Here is a 19,686-nt window from a genome sequence, read left to right on the forward strand (position 1 = left end):
TTTAGATTTAGAATTTATTTAAAATTTATAAATTTAGATTTTAAAATTTAAAATTTAAAATTTAAATTTTAAAATTTAAAATTTATGTAAATTTTAGGATTTAAGATATATGATTCCAAATTTAAGATTTAGAACTTAATATTTAAATTTTGAAATTTAAAAAGTGATACATTTCTATTTTTTTCGGAGTGTATTAGCATCTGCCATTTTTTCATCTATTCCCTTTAAAACAATGTAAAACACACTTTAATCAAACCCCATCTAAAATTTCTTTCCAATAAATTCACCTTCAGGCTTCAGCGGGTATTTTATATGGCTTCATCGTGATAAACAATAGAATTACTCAACAGTCAACATTGTTGTTGTAATACCCTGCTACATAAAATTTTATATCTAGTGGTATGATATTACGACCTCTAAAATAAATTATCTATATATATAATAACAGAAAGAATATAATATACGAGGAGTTTAGCTTGGAGAAACAGGTAAAACAAAAATTGCAAAATAAAGAGCACAATGCTCAGATAACGAGTTAACTTGCGTGTTAAGAAAGTTATAGCTAACAAGTATAAGATAACAAAAACTAGGAATAGAGGGCCAAAAATACAAAATAACAAGCTCCTAACTCAGCCTGCGAAACCAAAGCTGGCCAGAAAATATTTACATAAATATATACATATCCAAAACCCAAAATTACATAAACAAAACCCTATCTCTCCATAAGCCTCTAAGAGGAGCAAAATAAACAAGCTATTCGGAGAGAAAGTTAGGTACATATATACATAAACTATACATAAAAAAGAAAACCTCGAAAACCACCCCGCTTCAGAAGTCCAGACGTCTAGTGAGGTGCCTCTCGACCTGCATCTGAAAAACAACAATATAGTATAGGGTGAGAATCAGGGGTTCTCAGCATAGTAAAGGTGACACGCACATAATATAAAAGGTCCTAAGAATGTCAGAGGCAATTCTAGAACGCTGACACTCTGATTATCAAACTTAATGAATTAAAAACAAAAGCCATATACAGGGTGATTGTCTAAGGTTCTAAACTTAACCAACTCTATCCAAAACCCTCAATTCTTCGCCTTTCCTTCAATCCTCCAACTCTGGTGAAACCACAGACAAACAAACAGGCAAAGCAAGCACATGTAGAATACAAATACAGCAGGTAACAATACAGCAAGTAAGCAGAATAATCACGTAGACAATCCCAATTAATGTACAAGCAATCAAAACACACAAATGCATGATGCATGCCTTTCCTATGGCTGATGATATCATCTGTCGGTTATATAGCCAACCCGACATGTCCTGGTAGCTAACCATGGACTGAAACACCCATGCAGAGCAAGTGGGTTTGAATTACAATCCTTTACTACTACCCGCTTAACCCAGAGCCAGTAGAATAACCACTATTGCGGCTACTACCCAGGCGGGTGTTTAAAAGTTTAACTTGGAGCAAGTGGAATAATCCACTACTGCTGTTACTATCCAGGCGTCACAAATACTGACCTGAAGCAAATGGAACGAACCACAATCCTTGCTATTGCCCTGGTTTCACATCCATGATCATTTTTATTATCATTTCAATTCTTTCATAATCTTTTAAAATTCATAATTAACTTAGTTTTCATCATTCTTCTTTCTCATCTCATACCCATAACAAGTGAACAATGCCACTACCTACTATCCGAGGTACAAACATTTCATAATCATTCAATTCATTCAAATATCGTACTTCAATATCAATCATTCAACCATTTAAACTATTCAATTCTCAATCCCTCAACTCATTTAAAGTTCTCAATTTAATATACTTCAAGTCAATACTCATCAATAACATTCATCAACACAATTCTTATAACAAACTCGACAAGTTCACAATCAATTCATCACTAACCACTTTTATAACAACTAGAATGATTCCTGCGCGATGCGCGGGCAGTAAATTAATGATAGTATATAATAAATATTAAAAATTGCTATGTTTTGTAGAATTAAATTAAATATGTGTAAACCAAAGTTAAATTTAAAAGGTGTTTTGTTTAAAATAATTTGTAGTACAAAAGATTTGAATGTTGGAGTTGTACAAAGTGACATTTTTATTTGGTGGTTTGATTTTTGTATTTGTTTTGGCCGATGAATTTAGTCTCCTTATGTGGTGCTAGTCGTCCTTTTTCTGTCATAGATTCTTGTGAAAGCATGTTCTTTATGAATTGTTGAGTTATATGCACTTTCTATTGTGTTGTTTGTTCCATCTTTGCATGTATGTTCTTCTTCTAAAGATGTGTATTGAATTTGTATGGTTTTCTTTCTCCTTAATCTCTTGATGTGCATGCAGTTTTCCAATGGCATTTACAATAAAAAGAACAAAAATGTGTAGAATTTTTTTATTAAATAAGTTATTTTTAATAAGAATAGTTGAAATAGTATAAAGTGAAATTACCTGTTAATATTTTTCTTTGACCCACTCTGTCGGACAATGTCTCAGGTATTGCAAATTCAAAATAGTGTTGGAAAATGTTCAATTTAAAAATACAATAAATATGTTTATTTTGTAGCTTTTCATCTAATATAATCATTTCTGAGCAAAGAAACTCTTCTTTATTTGTGGGTGTTAATGTTTTCTATAGACGAACCACGCGAACTTTGATAAACTAATTGTCTATTTGTTTGGTGATATTATCCAAAGAATGATGCTCCATTGAGTAAGTTTGAGATGTTGTGTAGTGCGAAAATAAATTTCTTGTGCTAAATTTGATGTTATTTGAAGAAATAGTGATAAGAGACTTATATAAGTAGTTCAGATAGTATGGAATTTGAATATTTGTAACGTTAAATTTATTACGATTAATAGATTATTATGACATTTGTAATATGGATGTTTATTATATTTAATGAGTAATTTATAAAAATTAATAAATTAATTATTGGGGTTATAAATTTAGTGTAATGTTTATAACGGTAAAATATAATAAATATAGGGATATTGATTCTTGTAGGTTACAAATTTGGTTAGATACTATTAATTTCTAATTATTGTCATTGGTAATTTTGCAGCTTAATTTGTATATATTTATATTACTCGTATATTTTTTTGTATATTTTATTTCTTGCTGATTTGGAAATAATAGTTGATTTGACCAAACTTAAGTGGTTGATTCTAAAATGTTACCAAGTAAGCGATATTGCTGACATGACATTAGTAGGAAGAGAAAAGATGTCTTAAAAATAATGTGAGTAAATTTATGCATCTACTTTTATATACTAAGAATAGATTCCAACCAATTCCTCAATACCAATTACATCTCCATCCTTCCTCAGTCATTTCACACCTAGTTACACAATTCAATTCTTAATTCACTATTTATAAATATCACAATTAACAATTACCTTTACCACCATCAAAGTTATCAGTCATTAACCTCCTTACCACATCAACTATATTCATACTATAAGACCAACAATTTATCATTTCTCAATAAACCAAACATGCAATGCCAACTAAACAACCAAATAAATTCCAACACTTATAATTCAAGTTATCCTAAGTCGTCTAGCCTAAATTTTTACGAGACAATATATATTAAATACGAGAAACCAAAACCATACCTTGGCCGATTTTTCTTAATCTCATAACACCTGAAGTGTTCACTGCACCACAAGATCCATCACTCCAACCCCACACCAATGAACCTAGCCTCCAAAATTCAATCTCTAGCTTCCAATCCCTCAAATTGTCTCCAATCCACAACCAATTTCAATCTAACATCATAATATTCACTATAATCAACATAGAGTTCACTAATTCAACATTTCACAAAGAAATTGAGGGTGCTTACTTGACCCATAGCTCCAATGAGCTAAACACGACAATACTTGTGAGTTAATTCGAACCTAAACACCGAATTCAAGCAAAATCCAACATGATTACACATTGAATTCGAAATTGAGGAAGAGGAAATTGAAAATGAAAACGTCGATTTCTTACCTAATTGACCACGGAGCTTTGTAGAGCTCGACACTGCGGTCACGTGGCCGTAAACGGTGCGGCGATCGGAGCTCCAGATCAAAAGTTATTTGGACCCGGTTCGGGTCCGATTCATCAGTTTGGTTCGTTCGGCCCAATCTTGGGCCAAATTTTTTAAAGTTAGTGTCAAAATTCTTATTTAAATTAGCTCTATTACATTAAAATATAAAATTTTATTTTTTAATATACTAAAAAATTAATTAATTTATTTGCTAATTATTTACTAATTTCTCGAGTTTTACAGTTGTAATAGCTTATTGGTCTATCTTTGTTTATTTGGTATTTAAGTGATAGTGAAGTTAATAAAGATAACAAGCTTAATTATTTTATTCTACAATATAATGCAAATGTTACCTTAATTATACAAATGGTACTTCTTAGTTCTTACATCCATGTTTTCATTATCAAATTCTTTTTACCTTCATTTTTATATTTTAACACAATTGGATGACATGGAACACAAATGGATGATTATGGTGCATAGCAACTTTAATTGAAATTAAATTCTATGTGAAAACATAGCAATTTTTGCATTATAATATGCTTTGAAACCCCATCTTCTCGAAATGCTACTCAAACATCAAAACAATACAACATTTGCACTTTCTCCTAATGTCTTGTGCCAATAAAAAAATTAGACAGCAAGACTATTGAAAGAATGAATGCAACAGCACACGTTAGTGTAATGTAAAATTGAACATGACCTTTGATATTATCTGTTGCATAAATATTATGATCACAAGGAAACAATACTAGCATTGTCACTATTGGATACACTTGATGAATTGGCAGGACCAAACAGTAATTCCAAGCTAAAATCACTTCCACATATTGATCTTCCTTTCTTCCCAACTTTGTCCAAATCCTGTATTCCCAGCTACAAAATAGCAAAAGGAAACAAAGTCACATTTTTAATATAAATAGAGATAACAATCAAATTGGTCTTTTAGTTTTCACTTAATGATGATATTAGTCTCTCAATTTTAATTCGTAAATCAAGTTAGTCCTTCTGTTAGTAAACTGTTATCAAATTGGTCCCTCAGCTTGCCTAACATCATGCTACAGTTGTTAATGTTAGTGAAATTAAGGGACTAATTTGATCATGAAAATTGGAGCATCAATTTGATTGTTATCTAACTGTAAATATGCCAAAATAAATTGATGGAATAAAATTACCTGTACCATGCTGTTCTTAACAAAAGCTGTATTGAAACAACAATAGAAGAGACGGCCTCCTATCATTTTCTCATAGAATATCACACGTACATCTCCAGTTAACTGTAAACACAAGAAATCTTATCAGAAAAGCATGTAGCTGTTTCACATTTTCATGCATAAGCAAAAAAGAATACAAGGTATGTTCCAAAGGTTGTTGCTAGTAAAAAGTTGATTAGAAGATCCTTATGATTGGTGAAGATGGATTGCATGTAGTGTTAAATATGATTAGTGGTTATTTACTAGGATCGGTTGGTCGAAATAATAATCCAAACAGGTTTTCTTGTATATTGCAGGACTCTCTGTGTCCATTTGAACAACAATCCGAGGTTCTTCTTGTTCTGATTGTGTTCCATCTTCATTTTCTTCTTCGATATAAGAAAGATAGTAGCGAGGACTGTTGGTTCTCTGATAGCCTTTCTTAATCTCTCTGCAGCACCCTCGGAAAATTTCCACCGGCGGACGATAGCACTGGTTAGGAGCCTGTAAATAAGGAAGAACAGCATAACTTTGTTAAGTGTAGAGAAAAGAATTTTGCAGTTGATTCATTAGTTGTTCTTAGTTGCCTCATATACATACAATAAATATGTTGAAAGCTATAGGAATTTGATCAACAATGAGATAAACTTAATAAATGATTTTGGACTGAAATAAGCTGCAAAAACATTAAGCTAATAAAGCTAAGGAACTTAGGCTAGTAACTTTGTAGTGTAACTAGTATAGATTTCTAACATCAAATAATCCATTCTACTTCTTCTGTTACTTGCACATATATGCATTCAATAAGGTATCCAAAAATATTGTTGCATCAAGAAACTGAGGGTTAACTAACCTCCTCCTGCAGCTCTGAAATCACAAAGAATATTGCACAGATGTTAACTGTATCATAAAGGCGAATTCGGCGCAATTCTCTGCTACATGGTTGAGGCAAGCTCACTCTGCCCCTAGGGGTAGAAAGTACACTTTCAAAGTACCTTACATAACGGCGTTGGCTTGGTATTGATACCTGAAATCACAGAGGATTCTACCATTCATATTTGTTAAGGGTAAATAAATTACTTAAAGAAGGTATACTACTAGAAAACTAAATCAAAATCATAAAGGCCTAGATTTATTGGTCCATTCCTTATAATATTTCTTTCTTGCAGATTGTAAGAGTCAATATCCAAATTCCTCTAAGACATTTATATTTTTAAATTGATGGAACTATACCTAACATAACTTACTCCTTCATTATTTGTTGTCCTTCTCTCTGCATACAATTGAAGAGCCTCATCTGCTGTCATGCCAGAATAAGTTAGGTATGAACACACCATTAAGCCAGTTCTACCCTTCCCTGCCTACACAATTGCAACAAAAGATTATGTTGTATGTATTCTCAACTTCTTAATGATTCCTTTCCATGTATCAAATTAAAGAATCTCATGTGCATCCATTGGTTAATTGCACTGCAACATGCATAACTAAAAGGAGTGCAACTTCATGCTTAGTTTTTAGTAGAAGAACTTTACATTAAGTTTTAAAATGTAAGAAGCTGTATGATAAGTATAACACTAAACAAAATTTATTTGATGTTGAGGCATCATTCCAAAGTGAAGTTCTGAGATCCCATACCATGCAATGAATGACAGCAATATTTCTTGGATCACTTGATAGCCATGAATGCACACTTTCACAAAAATCTTTGATCATTTCAAGGGGCGGTACATGGTTATCATCGAAAGGGTATGCTTCGACACGTCCATGAAAGTTTGCCGGATCATAACTTTCTTCTATACAGAGATTATAGATCTGGAAACATTTAAAATTGATAAGCTTTAGCTATAATCATATGCATGACTATGGAGAGAAGAGACAGATGATATTGTATATTATACATGGCCATGGATTGAAAGTTGCACCTTATAATGTTCATGGTGTGTCATGTCCAACACAGATTTCACCTGCCATAGAGGATTTCGATACACTGCTCGCATTCGTTCCGCAGGAAATGACATTGCCAATATTCTATCTGTGATGTATGTCATGTCAAGATCATAGCCGGCAATGAGCATCCGTCTCCGTTGCTTAGATACCAAGTTTCGAATAAAATTCTTGGTAAGGTAATTGATCATGTGATTCTGTAAACTCAAGTCATCAACTTTTTGTGGCCCCTGCTTTGTAAATTTCAACCCCATTTGGTTGATATTTCAGGTTCCACACTAATGACAAGGTATCTATGACACAAGTATAATCATTGTAAGATATGGAATGTTAAAGATTCATGGCATAAAAATTAACAATGAATTGCTTTCACGGTGTAGTTACAAATGCTACCAAAAGAAAGCATATATATCAAAGAAAAATTCATTCTTTGTTTTGTTACACTGGAAAGCATTCAATTCAAGCATTTACTTTGTTTGTTCCCTTTATTTTTTCATGTTTGATACTAATCAACCGCATTTTCAGTTTAAACTTCATTTGCCTTAACAACAATTGACCCATAGAACATTTAAGTTTCAACATTGGGTTGATTAATACTTTAATAGCATCAATATGACATTAAAAGTTAAAAACCCTTACACAGGATCAATCAGAAACTGCAATGATGCTCCTCTTGACAAAAGGAATATCAAATTTTGAAACTTTTTTATGCCCTAAGGTTCCCCATTAAGAAAAGAAAACGTGGGTATGCCATTATACATTCTGATATAATTGCAATTGGAAAAAGAATGTTACTTTTGATAGTCCCATTTTACAAAACAACGAGAAACAACAAAGATATAGTCATAGAGATAGAATAGGATCAAACATGGCAGGTACCTAATATAGCTTAACATGTAGCTGCGGATTCAGTAGCTCTAAAATTGAAGAGCAGAAAGTAGTAACGTCAAAGGGGTCCCAAAAGGAAAATTGGTGAGAGACCCCAGAGAAAGCCAGTGGGAGGAAGAAGAAGAACAAGATGATGAGAAAATGAGAGATTGATGATGATGATGGTGATGATGGTGATGATGGTGATGATGATGAGGACCCTCCTTGAAACCATTGTTGGTGATAATGGGTTGGTTGGTGAGAATAGAGAGAGGAAGAGAGAGAAGAGATATGAATTGCCATATTTGGAGGGAATTGCTGACCTCGCTTTTTTCCATTTACAACATCACCCTCCAAATTTGGGACTCACCTGAACCCGACAACATAGGAAAATTGGTCTGTTTTCTATGTTGTATTTTCGTTGGATTTTTTGACGGCGGAAACAACAGAATCTAACAGCCTTGTTGCCTTTTATTTCCATGTGTTAATTTTCATGTTCTTATGTCTCTATTTAAAACTTCCATTATGTTGAAAATTTGGTCCCTTAACACAATTACTATATAAATTTTTTCAATACTTTTTTATGGTATTTCGCAGTTCGATGGACTAAAAATTAATCCGTCGTGAATCTAAATTCTATTTAAGAGACTGTTGTGGCCAACATTAAATTTTTATCTCATGAGTAGCAAATGGTCATAATTTATCTCATCATTACTCAAATTTGAGTTGTTTTTGTTATTGAAAAGATATTTTTTGTATCAAATCCACCTAAAATATTAGCAATATAAAAAAAATTCAGTAGTTTGATAAATTATAGATTGGAACAAAAGAAAAAAGAAATCATTCATTAAGTAAATCATCCAAGATTACAATTCTCAACACAACTTCATTTGCAAAACTACATAAACAATGAAAGAACATAGCAAATCTTTATTCATCCTTTTTATTATTTGTTTTTCCCAAATGCAAATGCCCATTTTCCATGTATTTCTTCTCTACATATTATGAATAATTCCATGACTTATATGCCAACTTGAAAGCTCTGGAAATTCTGATCAACATTGAGATATATAGCTCTCATTCAAGATGGTCATGTGGCCTTATTGACATGAACATTGCAGCATACTGCAAGAGCCTGCGCTCCGTGCCGCCTCCGCCACCATTGTCCCTTACAGGGGTCACCGGACCTCTAGTCCTCTGCCTGTAACGCCGCCAGGCGAATTGAATGTTGACAGCAGCCCAAGTTCTCCAATTGGATGAGTAGTACCTCGCCGTTCGCTTCAGCCTCTCATTGGCAAACTTGTATCTGAAGTGATCAGTGATGTACCTAAGATGATTGCAATCAAGGCCAAAGGCTTCTGTTGGTTCAAGGCTCACAAATGTGGCCGAGGAAGCCGGAAGCCGGTCGATGAACGGCCGCCTAAGGCACCATGAAAGAAGCTCATCCCCTAGAAAGCCTCCTGGTTCAAGGATGCTAGATGCTACCATTCCTTTGCTGAGGCTTTGGTTGCGCTTTATTCGCCCTCGGACGATGAACACCATCCTTGGTACTGGATCACCTTCTCTAATTATCTGATTCACAAGTACATTATTGAAGTGTTAAATTGTGTGATCATTTGAAAAATTGGACTCAAAATTTTAGTTGTTTATATGAATTTATATATATATATATACCTTTTCATCTTTAGAGAAGACTAGAGGCTTAACCCTGTCACATATGTTGTCTAGTATAAGATCATCCAAATTGTGGAACAGAGGTACCTATAAAAAAATTATCATTGATTTTAGTAGCTATAAACTCGTAGTACTAAAAGAGATTTATACAGTCGTGTAATCATATTTGTTTTCACCTTTTTAATAAGGTCGTAGCAAAGATAGCGCTTGATGTCTCGCCTTAGCCCCTCCGGCAAGTCTTTGATCAATTCCATCTCATCTTCTCCTCCCATTGCTGCCCATCTCTGGCGTTCGAAATGGCGAACTCTTTGCCTTAATCGCGAAGGCAGCTGCCTCCTCCTCATCCACCATTCCATGTCGCGACACCTCAGCTGCATCTTTCTCTTCTTCGCCATCACAGCATGCAAAAACACCTTCACAATCCTCATTGTTAGATGATCATATTTTAGTGAGAAACTTGAAAAATATGAATAATAAAGGTGTATTTAGTTTGCGTTTTATTTTCTGTTTTGACTTCTTATTTCTCTTCTTTCTTTAAAAAGTCTTACAAACAGAAAATACTGAAAATGAAAACGCAAACCAAATGCATCATACTTTCTTTTGATACCTGAATGTTACCAATCAACAAAGTGAATAGCAGTAATCCACTGAGTACAATGCAGATACTGAAAATCACTTCTAGCCAGTTACTTGTTGGCTCAAGATCATTACCAAAAGTGCTGCATGCAACAACAATCAAATCATGATGAATAATGAATCAAACACAAACACAAACACAAACACACAAGCATGAAAGAATTTGTTTGTTCTTGGAATAGTATCCAACCTAAGTGTCATCAAACCCCAAAAAATGGGATACAGAATCTTGACAGCCAGAGAATTGCTTGAAATAACAGGAAGTGCCCATTGGTAGATTCCATATCTGAAAGGGCCATCAACATCTAAACACAAAGGCTTTCTAACCACAACTGTTGTTGAGTTTCCATTTCCATTATTACATGAACCTCCAACTGTCCCTGATGATGACAACAGAAACTGGTAGCATACCTCCTCAGAGCAGGACAGAGACAGGTTGCATCCCATTGTTCTTTCGCATTGTTGCCGGATGCACGACGCCACTCGTTGAATCGCAAGAACATACCAGCACCCTCCAGCTACCTATTATCATAATTTGAAACTTTTAAGTCTAGTAACCAATTCAATAACACTATATATGCAATAATCTGCAAATTTATGTTGGGTTTCTTACATGTGAAGCAATGAAGTAGGCTATGAGATTAAGGCCAAAACCCCACCAAATGGTTCCAAAGATGTATCCTGTGACTTTCTGCATTCTTCTCATCATGCAGATGCTATGGTAAACCTTAGGGAGAAATTGGAACAAGAAAATTAAGAGCAATATGGTCATAATGACCTTGATTTTCTCTTCTCTTATCAATTTTGGTACTATCAACCAAAACACAGCCTGCAAATACAATTAAGAAACACATAATTAGAAAGAGAGATAGTTGATTTTCTTGTTCAAATAAGATAAACTAGCTAAGTATTTGGTCAATTTGCATAGAAAAAAATTGTATAAAGTATACTTTTTGTCTCTAGTCTTTGCAATTTTTTCAAAAATACTATTAACATTTAGTTTTATTCAATTTTTTTCTTAACGTTTTCAATTCGTGTCAAAATTATTCATAGACGTTAATTCCATGTAAAACTTTAGGGATAAAATTAAAAAGTTTTAACGATAATTTTGATACAAATCGAAAACATTAAGAATAAAAATTGAATAAAATTAAACATTTGAAATATTTTTTAAAAAATATAAAAAATGTTACAGACAAAAAGTATACTTTACTTTATTATATACTTATGTTTGGTAGGTATATATAGTACTAGTATACAGAAATTCAATCAGTAATGTTATCATTTCTTAATAAAATGTTCAAGTTCCTAATTCTAATAATAATCGTAAGCTAATCACAATCACCATTTATGAATATCGTGGACCATGATATCAGATAATAATAATAATAATAATAATAATAATAATAATAATAATAATAATAATAATAATAATAATAATAATAAGACAAAAGGAGAGTGATCATGACTAATGACTTTTATTTTTTATTATTGGTATGCAGTTATCAATTATAGTTGTTAGGTATACTTCACTGTATTAGTGTGATGACTTGTTTAGAAATTTAACTAACACTAATTAATATTTTTTTTTCCCAATAAGTATTAGAAACCTTCCCTCTTACAACAGAAGCAGCATTATATTATTTTCAAGAACAGAATAAAAGGCAAAGGTAAAATAATACTATTTCATGGTAACAAAATTCCAAGAAGTATCATATATAAATGAACGATAGATCGCAGGTACAGTAATTAATAAATGTTGTCGTTCATTTCAGGAACAATATATAAATATTAAATAGGGATAATATTTCATGAGATAGTAGTAGGACACCATATGGTTAATTATGTTGGGGGAATCTCAGTTAGAACTATGCTTGAATTTTCTTTTTTTAAGGAAACATACATCACCTTAATTATACATATTAATAATATAGTATTAGCAAAAATGATAGACAATACATTAAGAAAATAAAAAAGAAAAGCTCCTCTTAGTAATGCAAACAACTTATCTTTACAGATAATCATTTCAAAAGTAGTTTATTAAAATTTATTTTGAAAATTATAATTATAAGTACATAATTTTTTTTTCTTTGGTTTACCAAATACAAAATAAAAAACTTTTTAAAAAATTTTTACAAAATTAAATCTGAAAATAGTATCTTAGTTCCTTTAAAAAAATTATAATACTTAGAAATTAAATTCTGGTTATAATAATATATACTAATCATTGGTTTTGTTTACCAAAAATTATGGATAAGTATATTTGAGATCTGATTTTAACTGAACGTGTGTTTCAGTTAATCAGTTTTACACGAGAGTAGAAACAAAAACGATGAACAAGCACACCTTTCATGTGCAAAATTACAGGTACCGAGCCTGCCATTTACTCTTTTCTCAAAGAAAATTGTTGAAAATAAAGTTAAATACTTATCGAAAATTGCTAGATATGTTCTTAATAAATTTAAGTGTACATTTAGTTATATATATAAGATACATGAAAATCATTTTTTAATTAAAATATAATTAATTTTAATATGCTAAAAGTATAATATAATTAATCTTTTTATTTTGAATGCATAAAAACTAAAAATTAAATTCTTCAAATAATAATTAAGATATTACTTTTTCAATAGTCACTATAAAACAATATTTTTAAAGAAAATATTAGGCGACTAATAATTTTTTTTGTGATATATGTAAACTAACACTAGTTAACTAAAAGTTAAAAGTGTTAGTCTTTTAATAATATTAGAAAATATTAGGCGACTAATAATTTTTTTTGTGATATATGTAAACTAACACTAGTTAACTAAAAGTTAAAAGTGTTAGTCTTTTAATAATATTTTATTATTAACAAAAAATATTACATTTATACTAAAATTAATTATGAAATCTATTGTAAATATTTTATATTTTAATATATATTTTATACTAATATTTAATTTTATTGTACACATACTACTATTGGTTATTAATCTACTTTAAAAGAGAATCTACCTCTTCTTCAACAAGTTAGGTTACTCTTTTTAAAATTATTATGTTATTATTAAGATGAAAACTCACATAAAATTATTTTTATGAAAAATTAATATTTATTAATCATTCGATAATTTAACAAATTTTATTAAATCATCATCTATCAATTTTTATCCATTACCTTCAAAACTTCATCTATTATTAAGTAATAGAAAGAGTTTTAAGTGCATGGAGAATATCATTATTCTAGTTATTTTAATGGTTAATCTGAATTATAAAAGTTATATATAATATATATTAATTAAAAGAGTAATGTTAGGGAATTAAAAGGGTATTAGCCAAAAACCAACCAAATATCTCTAGGTGAATCTAAAATCTCTACGAGTTAATATATATGGATGTTTCTTCTGCTAAGTATTAGAATATTTTTTTCATACTAAATGGATATTCTTTTATGTATTTTTTGAATTTTTTTTTGTAGTACAAATGTGAATGTCTCTATTTTTTTAAGAATTTTATAAATTTTTTAATTTTATAGATATTTAATTATTTTTGCTAAAATATAACTGGATATTTCTTTTGTTAAGTATTAGAATTTTTTTCATATTAAATGAATATTTTTTTATATTTCTGTAATTGTTCAGAGAATCCTTTTGCCTAAAATCAAGTGTGTAGTTTGCAGTCTCTTTAATCATCAAAACGGTACCTAGTATCCCAAAACACAGAGAGCAACATCGTGATGATCTGCGACTCAAAATACTCAGAATTAAGGATGGGAGTTTTTGAAGAGTGGCGGTGAGTATAAGGCATACTGAGCTAATGGAAATAAAAATCAGGTTCTTGCGCAGAGACAAAAATAAAAAATATGAAGAACAAATTGGTGCAATGACTAGAGAGGAGTGGCACGAAACAGAGGCATTAGGAAAGCCGTTAGGTAGGAAAAGCGACGAGCAACTCTTTCTACCATGAAGAACTGAAGTGGAAAATTGCGGAGGAAGATTAGGAAGGAGATCCTTGGCGTTTTGAGCTCAAAGACAACACCACTAATCCGATGGGAAGTGGAGAGGGTCCGACGATAAGAGAGAGGAGTCGGTATTTGTGATTGTTGGAAGTGGGTAGGTTAATGTGAGAAAGAAGAGAAAGGTTTTTATAGATTTTAATTAGGGTTACTAATTCTAAATTTTTTAAATTTTGAATTTAAAAAATTTAAAATTAATTAATTATTAGAGCAATGCTAGGGGGCCAGCAGTTTTATTGAATTTTGGCCAGCATGTAACCAGCAGAGGAAGGTGAGCCATTGGATAAAATCTCACACCAATCTCACACTATCAAATCATCATTGATGGCCAGGTGATGGCTAACAATCACAAAAATTGCTGGCCCCCTAGACTTTTCCTAATTATTAATATAAATTAATATAATTTTGTTTAATTTTTTTCTAGTAATCTTTTGGTTTTATATACTTTTTCTAATTAAAATCAATTATTAAAATAATTGAAATACTATATTCTCGATATACCTAATAACTTTCCTAAGTTATAAATGTAGGAAAAGGACGAATATATTTCGGAACAGAGAGACAATGGAAGTATGCATGAATGATTGCTAGCAATAATTACTACAATCAAAATCGGATTTACAGTGAAGTGTACTCTCCATGGTTAACGAAAGAAAACAGTAGCAGCCAAGGTACCAACACGTGGTTCAAAAAAAAACCCAGTGAAGCATGAAAGAGTAGCGTTTGTTCGGTGCGGTGGTGCCAGAAAAAGAAAAAAGAAAAACGTAACGAACCTGCGGAACTGGCAGAATTACAAAGGCATCGAACCAAAACCCCTTCATCGATCGCAGGTAGTGCGACGCGATTGCACGCGCGTCCCATACAAGCTTCCCGCACCCGACAACCATCGACTCCCTCGAAACATACGCCACCTTGAACTGCAGCCACACGTGGAATAGATGCACCGCGTCCACACACGTCCGCACCACCGTCACCATCGCCGCCAGGCCTCCATCCATGTAAAGGCACGGCGACCCTTCCCTCCCAATGGAGAGCGCGTAGAAGAACAACGGGTCAATTGCCAGCGCCACTCCACGCGCTAGCAATAGAGCCCGGTTCCATACTTGCACACGCTTGCTCCTCGGGTCCAGAACTTGTCCAAAAGGCCCCGACTGAATTCTTGTCCGAACAGTCGGAGCTTTTTTAGACCGATTCTGGATTGGGACTAGGGAGGATCCCGCACAAGCCTCCCATTGTGGCTGGTGAAAGCCGTCGCAACTGGTGGAGTGAAACACCGGCACGCCTACTTGCGTGCAGGCGTAACACTCCACGGGTCCTGCGACAGGATTGTCATCAGCCACAGTATCGCTGCTGGTAGTACTATCTCCTCTGTTGGAGCCGCTTGAATTGTGGGATTCAGAGTTGAATAGTCGAGCAATACACCTAATAAAAGAACAAAAATTGAACATAGTATAAGCATATAACTAGAAACATGCATATATAGAATGATAGAGATAATAGATACCCAGAGAGAGAGGAGAAGCTGGGCATGGTTGAGGATAGACGGTAACCATGGGAATGAAAGTAACGAGGAGAGAATGGAAGAAGTGGTGGTGGTGAATGAATGAAAGAGAATAGAAGGAGAGAGTTAGTTGAGGGTCATGAAGAAGAAGAAGAGAGGGAGAGGGTGGGGTTGGAATGTGTCAGGGTTGGCACATGGTGGAGTAGTTTTGTGTTTGTGTTGGTAACTTATTATTATTATAGAGGTAAGAGGAAGCAATTAAGCATGGAAATAAGATGAAACCAAATGAGAAGACAAAAAGGGTAGAAAAGAAAGTGAAATTGCATGTGAATTGGGGTGAAATAATGAACTTGTGCTTACGGTTACGCAAATGAGAAAGAGGTGGTTGGAGAATGGAGAGCGGTGTGGGGTATTTAGAGTTTCAGAATTCAGAATGAATAGAACTATACAGTATACACACACACATATACTATCATGTACTCTGGTGATGACCCATTTAGCTGTTGGCTGTTTTGCCCCTTTCTGCCTTCATCAGGGGACCACATATACCCTTCATTTTGTTTTTGATTGCCTACTTGCATTATTGTTATCCTTCTCTATTTCTTCTTCTTCTTATCTTCAACATATTTACAATTTTACATCCATCACCATTTTGAGGTTAATATATAATGATATAAGAGTTTAGAATCACTACCACTTCATCACCTCTTTGGCCAACACATACATTTTATCTTATTTAACCCCACACCTCAAATAGGTTCATGTTGTTTTCATCATGCATGTGCTCCTTCATTATTCATTATTCATGTATTATTTTTTATGTATTCTTCTATTTTCCAACATGAATTGTTAGTTAACTTTGTTGGTTAAAAAGTCTCAGTTCCCGAATTATATTATTATTTAAGATAATAAATTATAAAATTAACTAATATTTTTTTAAATTCAGTTTATGATACACAAAATGATTATTTTTGAAGGAAATAAGTTAATATAATTTTTACCGGGAAGATTTTCATTTCTAAAAATTTTCTTTCCAAAATATCTACACTATTATTTTAATTTTTTTAAAATTAATTATTATTTAATTAATTTAAATATCTATTTTTATATAGCAGTTATTAGTTTTTATTTTTTTCTAAAAGTTAAATAAAAAAATTTTAAAAATACTTAATTGCATTGAAAATAAACAATGACACCAAATAAATGAATAAATAATCAAAATAAGCCAAAATGGTAGTGTGATTAAGGGTTTTCAGCTATTATATATATAAAATAAAAAAAATAAAGAATATAAGAGAGCGTTTCCCTTTTGTTTCGGAAACAATAAATGAATTCTCCATATGTCTTGGGGAGAAGAAAAACATACATTCTTCTTATCTTGACACAACAGCTGGCCTGCCTTTGTCTACTATATATTTTCAACAAAAGGAATAAGTATATTCCAAAAACTTCTAATAAATTTATTTATTATTTTATTTTAGAAAATAATATCATTAACAATAATGTGTTGTTATTATTATATTTCTCTCCTACCACCCAAACAAAAATCTTTTTTTTTATTTGATCAATTTTCAATCTTATCTTTAAAATTCAATTCAAACTCATCAAAAATCCTAAATACGTACGTATAAGACATCATCATTAATCCTAACTACATTAGAGAGAGAGAGAGAGAGAGAGAGAGAATTATTCAGGTATGAGTGTTTGCTTTCTGATAGAAATAAGGATTGTGATGGCGGTGTTATCTGCGGGTTCGAATAATAATGTATGTTCCTATCAATAATGAATAGATATATGGTTAGATGACGAAATAATGAAATACATAAAAATATTAATATTAAACCAATCATGAACACAAGAGTAGGGGGGTGTATGACTGTATGAGAGAGTGAGAGGGGATACACTCAACAGATTAAAATGAAAAAATCTAGAGCGAGCAATTTTAGTAAAATTTGATTAATAGTTATTTTTTTAAATAAATAATTTAATTAAAAATTTATTTTTTTAAGTTATATTAAATTTTTTGAAATTATTTTTTGTTTTAAATTTAAAATTTTAAATCAGAAATCTTTCAAAAAATAAGAGTTAAAAAAATAATTTACAATATTAAAAAGATTGATTAATATTTACTAATAAAAAGTTAGTTACTAAGTTATTTATAAATAGATAAGTACACATTTAATTTATCTTAAGAAGAATGTTATGAGACTAGTAAATTTTGTAATTTATAGTCATTAAACAATCATCAATGTTAATTTTAATGGTGTGAGATTGATGTGAAATTTTATCTAATAATTTTTTTTTTATTAATTACATACTGACCAAAATTTAATAAAGTTGCTGATCCGCTAAAATTTTCCTTATCTTAATATATTAATATATGTGCATAGTTATAGCTAGGAACCTCACGAATTCACGATTGGTCGATAAGGGCACATGAGAGATCTAAATTAAAAGAAAGTAAGAGTACTTTAATATTAATTTGTAGTGATTTGTACACAGATACGGCGAGATCAATCATATGCAGACGGAAAAACCAATCATGTCGTATACGTAAGATGTGATGAGAGAAACTTCTAAGTAGTTATAATAAAGTAGTGTAGAAAAGGCATTGTTCTTGTTTGTACTATAATAATAATAATATAAGTACGATTAATGGGTTAATTTTTCTTCTACTTAGTTTTTTATTAGAAGACACTGCAGTACTTCTAAATCTCTAGAACATATAATACGGTGATACCATTGTTACCCTTTTCTTGTGCAATTAAATTGGTTTGTTCAGTTAATAAATTTTTTGTCTTTTTATTTGATATGTTAGTAATTTTTTATATCATAATTTTCTTTTTAAACAAATTTCAACTTCCTTTTTTCGTAATAAAGATATTAGATATTTAATTCACCAATAAATGATAATGAAATATAATAGCTGGATGACCTAAATTAATTTATTTATAAATCAACAATGCATTTTAGAGTTTATTTTAATATTTAATATGCATGTATGTATATATAGTAGCACTTTTACACTTACTCTAACTAACCTGAAACTGCTATTGTTAAGCCCTAAAATGATATTTAAAATAGACTACGTATACTAAAATAATTTTTAAAACTTTAATTATATTAATTATATTTTTAAAATTAAGAAAAATATACTAATTAAATTAGTAATAATAATGTGATGAGTAAAATAATTTAAAAGATTAATATAATACATTTTTGTCAAACTCATTAATTTTAAAAACGATTTTAGTATACACCATCAATCTATATAAGAAATTATTTTGGAGTTTAACTCGAAAATGCTAATTCTTTTTATAGAAGCAAGCTATGTCATATGATAAAGATAGTGTGTATGTGAAGACATAATTAGTTGAAGTTAATTATAGAAATAAATAACTTCTTTTTTTGATTGCAAATAAATAACTTCTTATTAGTTACCCTTTCACTTAATAATAGGTATTTATTCATAACACTATTTGCAGTTTTCTTATAATCATATGATGGAGGCATGGAGCAAAGAAATTGTAAATTAAAATGTCACAATCATATATCACGCGGATCCAAAAAATTTATGTGGCCATCCATGAATACTGAATGCATCATAGATAGTGTTAATATATATGCATATGTGTGAAATTTGGATCCAATTATCCAAATCATATACTAACTTATAAGAGTTCAAATTTGATTGAATTTCATGATATGTGAATAATTAATAATATAATTAACTTGTATTTTTTTAAAACAAATGAATACTCTTGTTTTTTTGGTTATTTATTTTGTAAGTTTGAGATTCATTTCTATTTTATTTTTATCAATTCTGATAAATATAATGTA

The 19,686-nt window shown here is 31.2% G+C and overlaps 2 protein-coding genes across 4 annotated transcripts; both read right to left on the reverse strand.

Moving 5' to 3' along the window:
- Nucleotides 1-4,704: 4,704 nt before the first annotated feature.
- Nucleotides 4,705-8,366, reverse strand: LOC107486379 (phosphatidylinositol 3,4,5-trisphosphate 3-phosphatase and protein-tyrosine-phosphatase PTEN1). Of its 3 annotated transcripts, none has more exons than XM_052261209.1 (8): nucleotides 8,054-8,366; nucleotides 7,153-7,371; nucleotides 6,866-7,042; nucleotides 6,478-6,591; nucleotides 6,084-6,257; nucleotides 5,495-5,734; nucleotides 5,213-5,314; nucleotides 4,705-4,913 (listed from the first exon to the last, which is right to left on the reverse strand). In XM_052261209.1, exons 2-8 carry the CDS (start codon nucleotides 7,363-7,365, stop codon nucleotides 4,773-4,775), a joined length of 1,161 nt encoding a protein of 386 aa, XP_052117169.1. In that variant the 5' UTR covers nucleotides 7,366-7,371; nucleotides 8,054-8,366; the 3' UTR covers nucleotides 4,705-4,772. The 3 variants fall into 3 exon arrangements, with proteins under 3 accessions (XP_052117169.1, XP_052117168.1, XP_015962399.1); XM_052261208.1 differs by having other exon boundaries at nucleotides 7,153-7,407; XM_016106913.3 differs by having other exon boundaries at nucleotides 7,153-7,467.
- Nucleotides 8,367-8,859: 493 nt separating this feature from the next.
- LOC107486676 (cyclic nucleotide-gated ion channel 2) lies at nucleotides 8,860-16,273 on the reverse strand. The gene is made up of 8 exons (XM_016107233.3): nucleotides 15,850-16,273; nucleotides 15,119-15,767; nucleotides 10,965-11,180; nucleotides 10,542-10,873; nucleotides 10,323-10,434; nucleotides 9,892-10,128; nucleotides 9,716-9,802; nucleotides 8,860-9,613 (listed from the first exon to the last, which is right to left on the reverse strand). Exons 1-8 carry the CDS (start codon nucleotides 15,873-15,875, stop codon nucleotides 9,119-9,121), a joined length of 2,154 nt encoding a protein of 717 aa, XP_015962719.1. The 5' UTR covers nucleotides 15,876-16,273; the 3' UTR covers nucleotides 8,860-9,118.
- Between the last annotated feature and the right edge of the window lie 3,413 nt (nucleotides 16,274-19,686).

This window comes from Arachis duranensis, chromosome 4 (assembly GCF_000817695.3).
Source record: "Arachis duranensis cultivar V14167 chromosome 4, aradu.V14167.gnm2.J7QH, whole genome shotgun sequence".
Lineage (NCBI taxonomy): Eukaryota > Viridiplantae > Streptophyta > Magnoliopsida > Fabales > Fabaceae > Arachis > Arachis duranensis.

What these genes read in the sequence shown, in the direction of transcription:
- LOC107486379 (XM_016106913.3), bottom strand. Translation starts at nt 7,428, where the DNA reads ATGGGGTTGAAATTTACAAAGCAGGGGCCACAAAAAGTTGATGACTTG. An exon ending in CACACCATGAACATTATAAG is followed by an intron (nt 7,043 to 7,152) that starts GTGCAACTTTCA and finishes AAATGTTTCCAG; the next exon opens with ATCTATAATCTCTGTATAGA. An exon ending in TTGCTGTCATTCATTGCATG is followed by an intron (nt 6,592 to 6,865) that starts GTATGGGATCTC and finishes GCAATTGTGTAG; the next exon opens with GCAGGGAAGGGTAGAACTGG.
- LOC107486676 (XM_016107233.3), bottom strand. Translation starts at nt 15,875, where the DNA reads ATGCCCAGCTTCTCCTCTCTCTCTGG. An exon ending in AGCTTCTCCTCTCTCTCTGG is followed by an intron (nt 15,768 to 15,849) that starts GTATCTATTATC and finishes TTCTTTTATTAG; the next exon opens with GTGTATTGCTCGACTATTCA. An exon ending in CCTACTTCATTGCTTCACAT is followed by an intron (nt 10,874 to 10,964) that starts GTAAGAAACCCA and finishes TTATGATAATAG; the next exon opens with GTAGCTGGAGGGTGCTGGTA.